This window comes from Capsicum annuum, chromosome 10, assembly GCF_002878395.1.
Source record: "Capsicum annuum cultivar UCD-10X-F1 chromosome 10, UCD10Xv1.1, whole genome shotgun sequence".
Classification (NCBI taxonomy): domain Eukaryota; kingdom Viridiplantae; phylum Streptophyta; class Magnoliopsida; order Solanales; family Solanaceae; genus Capsicum; species Capsicum annuum.
The window spans coordinates 190443079-190452997 of record NC_061120.1 but is presented as its reverse complement, the minus strand read 5'-3'; the positions used below and the strand labels follow the sequence as shown (position 1 = coordinate 190452997).

Below are 9919 nucleotides of genomic sequence, written 5' to 3'. Positions count from 1 at the left end.
ATATTTTTATGGAGTATTTTTTGGATCTTGTGTATATACTACCCCGTTCCAATTCCAAAGTACGTGATTGATTTAGTAAAAAAAAAAAGTTTTCTTGTTTCTTATTTGGTGTTCGGGACCCGCATTGAAGCCCGACTAATTTAAATTCACATCGGGTAAGCTCCATTTGGGGATAGCACTCCCAATAGAGTTTTGTAAAAATTATTATTCCAATAGAAGTGTTCTTTTAGGAATTCAATTTTAAAAATAGTAGTACTAATGTCAACTATATTCTTATGTTAAAAAAATATTTTTCTTAATAATACTTAATTTTCATTTTTAAGAAATATCTAATAAATATTAATAATTATATTTTAATAAATTACTTCTTCTATTCCAAAATAAAGGAATTGTTGAGTTATTTTTCAATATCCAAAATAAATTAATTGTTCATTTTTTAAGAGACGTTTTGAAAATTTTTTCCAGTTTCATCTTTTTATTTAATTAAATTTTTAAGTACTTCACATTTTCTAGGAGAGTAATTCAAGAATAATTAAAAGACTAATAATGAAAAATAACCTACAATTTATGTCCTAAAAAATTTTCTTAAAGGGTGTGTCATACCCTAACAATTCAATTCTTTTAACATGGAAGAAGTATATTTTATATTTATTGTTTTTCAAATGTGATATGAGCTAAAGCAATGCTACCTTATTTTAGGAAGTATTTTAAGACGGGGAGAGTATCATTTTAGAGGAAATGAGATCTTTTTAGAACTATTTCTTAACAAAAAATAAGAATTAAAGTTTTGACTCATCGGGATAGAAATAGGAAGCAGAAAATTTTGGGGTAAATTTCATCCATGATTGCTTAACTTTGTATTTATTACGGAAAAGTCATTTTTTTCCATTCATTTCATCCATGATCACTTAACTTTGTATCTATTATGCAAAAATCATTTTTCTTCCATTCATTTCATCCATAGTCATTTAACTTTACTCCGACCATCACAAAAGTCACTGTGACCGAATTTTATAATAATTCCATCGAAAAAATGATGTGACAGCCTTAATTAGTTCTTAATTTTAATTTAAGTGAATGTATAATATATTACTCATATCTTAACTTTTTTTATATGTGCACAACCCAATTTTCTTTATAGATTATTTAATGAAAGAATATTAAATTTTTAATAGATTAAATTATCAACTTAAAACTTAATGTCATAATTTGGGTGAACAAAAATTATTAAGTTTTTTATATTTTGGGAAAGGGAGTAGGAAGAGAAATCAAAGAAAGGTATTGTGTTAGCACAAAAGAGGAAGTTCAAATGCAGCTATAGCAGAAATGTTAGACTTCAGAAATAAGAGAAACCCAAAAACAGCACACATAAAGAGAGAGAAAGAGGGATACATTTTGGAGTTATTGTTGGTACGAGTAAAGTGAGATTTTCGAGAATTAAATATAAAATTAAATTTATATTTTATTTTATTTTATTAAATTAAATTTTTATTCATTTCTAAACAAATGATGTTATTAGATAGGATGTACCCTTAAGAAATTATGTATTTCTAGAAAATAAATGTTGATATTTTTATTAATTTATTTTTAATAAATACGTTGAAAACGATATAACTTTTTAGTAATTTCTAAGTTACATTAAAATAAATTATTTAAACAACAGACCCTTTGAGAAGGGTAGAGTGTGCATATACTGTTAAGTATTATACAATTTCAAGGAGGTAAAAAGACCATTTTTGAAAGACACTCGACTCGAGTAATGAACACCAAAGACATAACAATACATAAATAATTTTATTTAATGAAGAATAAAATTGAAAAACAAATCATTAATACCGTCTTAATTATCTAAAGCATCACATATTTAAAAATGAAATGTGCAAATTTATACCGTCAAACAATTTAAGTGTAAAATGATCTCAAACTTAGTTCTAAAATATTAATCTTATCTCATTCAGCTTGTGATTACATACTTTCCGATCTCCCCATCCAACAATATTTATTCACTATTGATTTGACGCACATATTAAAAAATAATAAATACTAGAAATTCTTTATTATAATAACATTTGAATATAATAAATTTAATGTCTAAAAAATTTATTGGATGATAAATAATATTAATAGCAAGGATGAAATGTATAGAAACATATGTATTATTTATTTGGTTTTTAAGCTGTATGAATATTTTTGGATCTTTATTTTTAATAAAGTGAACAAACATTGTTGGATAGTTCCCAAAATAATTTAATGTAACATACTACTCTCCCCATCTCAATTTAGATTTAGTTTGATTATAAGAATTTTTCTCAATTTAGAGTTAGTTTGATTATAAGAATTTTTTCACTTTTTTTTTTGTTTTTTACTTTATGCCAAATACAACTTCAAGTTGATATTTGGTTATGAGAATTTTAAATACACCTCTAATTATATTCATGGACAAACATAATTTCAATTTCAGCTTCAAAATTTTAGTTTTTATGATCAAATCCTCACTTAGTTGGGCAAATTTCATTTTACATAATAACTAAGAAATTATAAATTAAACGGAGAATTTTATTATTTTATTCTTTGTTCATATTAATGATATTTATTGGATATATGAATGGATATTAGAATTGTTTAAACGTGTATTATATTAATTATAGAGATAAAATAAAAAAAATTAATTAATTATATCATAATTTAATAAATTATTAATTAATATGACATAAAGCAATTACAACTCATTGAGGACATGACCCTGACAGGAAGATTTGAAAGAAAAATGCTAGTATAGAGGGGTAAGATAGGTGGATGAATCGTAGTCAGTAGTTAGGAGGGTTTTAGTGTCCTTTGTTTGGTAATGTACAATATTTTTATGGATGTCGTATCTATGTTAGTTTTATCACGTTTCATGTTTTTGATATTTTTGTATATTCTCCTTTGTCTTGAGTCGGGGTCTATCGAAAATAGCCTCTCTACTTTTTTTAGAAGTAGTGATATGAACTGCGTATATTCTAATTCCCCAAAGCTCACTAGGTGGGTGTTGTTGTTAATTAATATGACACATTTATTTTTATTAAGTGACCAATCAAAATGGGATTAAGGGCGTAAACAATTTTGCTATTGTTGGAGATGAAGAAAGAAAAGGTCATTCCTTTTTGCAGCAAAAACACGTCTTTCCTGTGAAAAGTTAATACACATGAAAAATCACTTGCTTCATCATCATTCAACCATTCCCATTTTTCTCTCTTCTTACTTACATATTCCCTCAATAGTAGTACAATGTACACAAAATCCTCCTTTCTCTATCACTCTATATAATCTTAAAAACAACCAAACACAACTTACATAGTAATTATCTTACTACTATATAGTTTAAAAAAAAAAAGACAGCTTTTTTTCTGTCCATTTTGCCCCCTTTTGAAGTTTTTTCAAGAAATCTTGGAGAATTTGCTGTCAAAATGGGTGCTTGTTGTTCCAAAGTCTCTTTCTGCTGCTGGCATTCCGGTCTTAAACAATCCCCTCATGATTTTTCTGATTTGGGTAACTTTTTTCTTTCATAAAGTTTCTGTTTATATGCTTTTCTATGTTTCTTAGCCTATTAAAATGTCTATGGGTGCTTGTCGGATTTTTTAACAGTAGTGTGTTTTTGGAGAATTCGATACGGGTGCAGCATAGAGTCCGAGCAAGTTTAGTGCTTTTATGTAAATTTTCTGATCTTGGTTCATTTATGTGCTTTTCTATGTTGGTTACGTGTCGAATTCTCCAAAAGTAGGGTATTTTTAGAGAATCTGACACCAGTGCAGTATCCAAAGTGAAGAGTCCGTACAACTTAAATACTTTAATTTGATTCTATTTTTATTTGCTTTTGTAGTTTATTATAGTCTTTGCAGAGAATTGAGGTATTTTTAATCTTTTTCTTTCACAAAATCCTTGTTTTTTCTATCTACTTTTGTGTGATTGTGTGAATGGGTTGATTCCAATGCGTGAGAAATGTAAGGTAATACTGCGTACAAGAGACACTTGTGGTCCGGCCCTTTTCTGGAGCCTGTGTACAACGGGAGCTTTAGTGCACCGGACTGCCCTTTAGTGTGAATTTGTTGATTCCATTTGTCGTTCTTGTTTGCTTTTTAGTTGGCGTTTGGCCATGTTTCATAATTAAAAAAAAAAAAGTATTTTTCCTAAGCGATTGATATTTGAAAATTGGAATTGTGTTTGGCTATAAAATAACTTAGAGTTGTTTTTGGATTTTTGTGGATAATTTGGAGCGAAAAAAGTGAAACAACTTTGTTGTTGTTTTTGAAAGTTCTTGAAAAAAAAAAGTAAAAAACAAAAAGATTTTTTTCAAAATTTTTATGCCCAAACATGTTTTCTGGAGTTGGAAGAGGAGTCTTGGAGTAATTGGTAATGTTGCTACCATGTGACTAGGACGTCACAGGTTCAAGCTGTGGAAACAGCCTCTTGCAGAAATCTGGGATAAGATTGCGTATAATAAATGTTTGTGGTTCGACCCCACGCAAAGTGGTAGCTTTAGTGCACCAGGCTGGCCTTTTTATGTTTTTCCCAAAGTTCAACTTCAGAAAAAAGTGAAAACTTTTCATTGCCAAACTGGCCCTAAGTTTATTATAATGTGTGCAGAGAATGGGGGAGAAAATGGGAAAAACGCTTTGCCAAGTTTTACTGAATTCAGTTTAGATGTGTTGATGAATGCAACTAATGGATTTTGTGCTGATAACATTGTGTCTGAACATGGAGAAAAAGCCCCAAATGTGGTTTATAAAGGCTTGCTTGAGAATGGTCAATGGGTTGCTGTTAAACGCTTCAATAGGTCTGCTTGGCCAGATTCTCGTCAATTCTTGGTTAGCTTTTTTAAACTCTGTTGCATCTATTAAATTATTATGTGTAATCATACATAAGGACACATTTGTTTACTTAAAGTCACGTCCAAGATTTGAAGTTTATGGGTTCATGCATCAAGAGCTCGAGTTAACATATAATAATAATTGGGTTCACCATCAAATAGTTAGTGGATTTCTTATTACATAAACAGGCCTAGGAAAAAGCTACCGGAACTTGTGCATTGTGTCTAGATCCGTCACCAGCTCTAATACTAAGTCATGTTGAATTGTGTGAGACCGCCTTATCTAAGAGCTCAGAGAAAGAGAACACATTTGTTGATTCATATATGTTTGTATACAACAGCTTCAGGACCGTAATTTGTTTTTTTCTAAACAGTTTATTTTACGAGTTTGAATTTGAGCTTTGTTTCGGACACTGTTTATGTTATGCATAGGATGAGGCTAAGATAGTGGGGAATCTGAGGAGTGAGAGACTGGCAAATCTACTTGGATGTTGCTGTGAAGGGGAACAAAGGTTGCTCGTGGCAGAGTTCATGCCAAATGAGACCCTTGCGAAGCATTTATTTCACTGTGAGTTTCGCCGAAATCTTGATTAAACAATACTTGAATCTTATAAGAATGATGTGGAGTGTAGGAGCGTTATCTTATAGCTCCTTGAAGCTGATGCCATCTAGATTGTAGAATATCATGATTTAGCAATCCAAGGAAAATGACGGGCTTAAAGAATTGTGTTTTCGAAGAGTAAATTGACTGTTGTTGTGCTGCTTTGGTGGCTGGATCCTTAATTGTAGTATATCTTGACAAGGTGTAATGCTGATATTTTATTTACTCTGAAATGCAATAGGGGATAGCCAACCTATGAAGTGGGCGATGAGATTGAGGGTGGCTCTTTACTTAGCTCAAGCTATGGAATATTGCTGCAGTAAGGGTCGATCATTATATCATGATCTTAACGCTTACCGAGTCTTATTTGATCAGGTAAATTTACTTTTACCCCTATGCTCATTAACCCTAATAAGTTGCTATTTGTGTGACTGAAACTTTAGTTTGCATTCTGCAGGATGGTAATCCTAGGCTCTCTTGCTTTGGCCTGATGAAGAACAGTAGAGATGGAAAAAGTTATAGTACAAACTTGGCTTTCACTCCTCCAGAGTACATGCGAACAGGTCAAATATTTGTTTCTCTAAACTATTATTTACTCAGTTAAGTGTTCTATATTGTGGACTCCTGGCGACTTATTATTTCTCCAATCCTAGTATTTGCTGCAAAAATGTAGCTAGCTTCATTAATTTGTGAATTTATCGCAGTCAGGAATTTCCTTTACTACCATATAAATGCTGAGACAAGAGTTTTATGATTGGCAGGAAGAGTTACATCTGAAAGTGTAGTTTACAGCTTTGGAACAATGTTGCTAGATCTTTTGAGTGGAAAACATATACCTCCAAGCCATGTAAGTTTTGAAATATTGTTGGACCTTTTTCTTAGTGTTAAGTCCATTTATTTAGGATGTAATTCTATTATCTGAGTATCTAACTAAAAGATCGTATTTACCTTCCTATAGGCACTTGATCTAATTCGGGTGAAGAATTTGTCGATGTTGATGGATTCTTGTTTGGAGGGTGATTTTTCTAATGATGATGGAACTGAGCTAGTGCGTCTAGCCACCCGTTGCTTACAGTATGAAGCACGTGAGAGGCCAAATGCAAAATCTCTTGTTAATTCTCTTATAACCATTCAGAAAGAAACAGAGGTACAAACAAAGTTACTGTATTCCCATTGACTTGCTTTGAGATCATTCCAACTTTTGAAGTGTTGCAACCAATTTTCCTATAATGATATTGAAGTGAGTGTATAATATACGTTCTCCTTTAACTCTGGCACTTGAAGTTTGGTAGTCTGAGTTCTCAATGAGGTAGATTCTCACAATAGTATAGAAGTGTCTCCTGCGACCTTAGTTTATGTCATTAATTATTCATGGAACTTAAAAGTGCATCAATGATTGTGGAGTGACATTGAACACAATTTTCTGACTCTTGGAAAAGAAGCATGTTCTAGTTAGCTTTGTAAGATATGCCCCCATTATATTCTTTTCTTTTCATTTCAATAAGAGAATGATCGAAAAAAGAAATTGCCTGGGAAAATAATCCCAAAGGAAGTTCTCGTTAGTGCTTTGCCTTTATAGAATTCTCCCACCTCCAAGCTTGAAATTTTTGTTTCTAGTCACATAGGGGGAAAAAAGTGGGAAAAACCACTTGGCTCTTGAGAATATTGTGGGGTTGGGCGTGGGGGTGGAGGGTGGGGCTAGCTCAAACGAAATAATAATTGTTGTATTAATAATGCTTGAGGTTCATACTTCCTAATGATGTAATGCCAGGTGCCATCACATGTTTTACTGGGCATTAGACATGGAACTGCAACCCCACTCCAACCACTGCTGTTGACAACAACGGGTGAAGCATGTTTGAGAAGAGATCTTACGGCCCTTCATGAGATACTGGTACAGACTGGGTACAAGGACGATGAAGGAATTGCCAATGAGGTTTGTCCCTTTACTATTTAGTGATGATGAATGATTGCCAAATGTACATTGTCCCTCGTGTTTCTCAAAATTTAAGATTATGGAAGCTGTGTTCTTGCGAAAGTATTCTTTTCATGATCTCATGTACTTAATCTTATTACCTCTCCTGTCATCGATTTCTTAACATGTTTCTCCTACTAGTATCTTAGTTACCATCGACTTGTTTCATTTTGTCGCTTGCTTTTCCATATTTTCATTTCCTTGACATCATCTTTGAACCCCCCCCCCACCCCACCCCACACACACACACCATCACCTCACAAACAAACAACAAGAAGCATATCCATATTCAGTGTAACCCCACAAGTGGAGTCTGAGGAGGGTAGAGTGTGCGCAACCACCCGTACCTTGTAGAGATAGAGAGGCAGTTTAGGATAGACTCCACCCCACAACCAAAAAAGGAAAAAAAATAGTCATTAGAGTTTGTTATCATGTGTATACTCTAATAATCATTCCCATGAAAGAGCCCATTGTGTTTTCCCTTTTAGAAAGGTTTTGTGCACCATCTCCATCAATTATCATTTCCAGTTGGACCTTCTAATGCTATCACTATCATGCCCTTTGTATTATTCTTGTCCATATGTAAGCATTCTAAGCTCTTTTGTGTTATGGCTGTAATTACTGGAACAATTAGAAGTAACATATGCTGATGTTATATTGGCACGTTTTTATACTACCAGTGCTACAATGGCTAAAAACATGATAACATCTTTTAATTTAATAATACAGCAGTTTACTCTCTCTCTTCTATAAGGTGTAAGAAAGATTCTTGATTTCTCCCCTTTTTTTGTTTTAACTCAAACTTTGCCTTCTGTAAGATAGTTCCTCTCACTGCAGTGAATAAATTTGGGCTATGTATTTTCATAGTTAACTTACGTAGTTCCCCTCCCCCTCTTGTATGTTTAATTTGGTCTGTCCCAAATGAATAACTTTGTTTTCTTGAATCCTGTAATAGTGGTTGTCTTAATTGCTTTCGTAGCATGCCCGATCTCATGAATAATATACTTTGCTACAAAAGGCTTATGTATTGTTGGCATTTACTTGAACGTTGAATTCCTAATGCAAGAAGCAAAGGACATGTAGAGTGATATGACGATCATTAGGGAGAAAATGACCTTATTGTTGTGCTGGTCATAGCTTTAGCATTGAGTAACGTGTTGCTCTTCTTTCTTAGTGTGTAGAGTGAGTATTTCTTCTTTAACTTGCTCTTTCAGTTATCTGAGGATGCCACCTAAGTTGTCATTTATATGTTTGCAGCTTTCTTTCCAAATGTGGACAAATCAGATGCAGGAAACCTTGAATTCTAAGCAGCAAGGAGATGCTGCTTTCCGAGCCAAGGATTTCACAACTGCCATTGAATGCTATACACAGGTTTAGCCATCTAAAAATTCTTTATTGTCTTAATGATCCATGTCTATCTTTAACATTTATCACTCAGTTTCTCCTCCGTAGGTAAACATTTTATCAAATGACTTAAAACTAATATTCTCTAATTTTTCGAAAAAAGCTGTTAATGAAATGCCTTTTTAAGTACTTATGATAAACAAAGGCCATCGTTTACAACTGCAATAAGCTAATGCCTCTAGCTCTAAATGGAACAATAAAGGAAAACAGAACACGGATAATTTCTTCTCACCTAAACTATTCGAGCTATTTGCATTCATTTTTGTTTTGACGACCACAAAAGGGGCTCACACAAATGCTATTTTTGTTTTATAGTTCAATGATGGAGGGACCATGGTGTCACCAACCATATACACCAGGCGCTGCTTGTGTTATCTGATGAGCGACATGGCACAAGAGGCGTTAGGAGATGCAATGCAAGCTCAGGTTATATCCTCTGAGTGGCCTACCGCCTTCTATCTTCAGTCTGTTGCCCTCTTTAGCCTTGGGATGGAGAATGATGCCCAAGAAGCACTTAAAGCCGCCACAAAGTTGGAAGCAAAAAGGAACAAAAACTAAAAATAAATGTGCAGATTTGCATTTCTTGATTTTTCAAGTTTGTTGTATTTAAAGGGCTTGTGATATAAAGTTTGTTATGTCAATAGTTTATTCCTATATTACTTTTGATTTTGTGCTCACATCATGTGAAGGCATTGGAGAATTATAGATTGGCCTCTGATGCGCCTTTTTGTTCTTGATTTGCTTAATAGAAATGGAATTTCAACTTGCTTGACGTGCTGTTTAGCACAGAGAATGGCACTACTCCACTTTTACTTGTTACATTTGACTTGACACGTCTAGAAAATAATGTCTGACGCATTCTTTTTTCAGACTACCTTTATTAATAGATGTAACGTATTAGTCTTATAAAATGATTTAGGAATAAGTAGTTAATGTTAACAGTAAAACATGAACAAAAATTATTTGTTTATTCTTGATATGTTAAAGAAAAAAATATTTTTGAAATAGTACTCCCTTCGTCCCATTTTACTCGTCCCAAATTGGGATGGCGAAAAATAATAAATAGCATGACTAGTTTACCATAGTACTCCTA

General features: G+C 32.9%; 1 protein-coding gene across 1 annotated transcript; it reads left to right on the top strand.

The window, feature by feature from the left end:
* Positions 1-3067: 3067 nt before the first annotated feature.
* Positions 3068-9598, top strand: LOC107852916 (serine/threonine-protein kinase BSK5). The gene is made up of 10 exons (XM_016697949.2): positions 3068-3528; positions 4624-4844; positions 5279-5414; positions 5689-5822; positions 5905-6010; positions 6209-6294; positions 6406-6594; positions 7219-7383; positions 8680-8793; positions 9142-9598. Exons 1-10 carry the CDS (start codon positions 3447-3449, stop codon positions 9382-9384), a joined length of 1476 nt encoding a protein of 491 aa, XP_016553435.1. The 5' UTR covers positions 3068-3446; the 3' UTR covers positions 9385-9598.
* Positions 9599-9919: the final 321 nt, after the last annotated feature.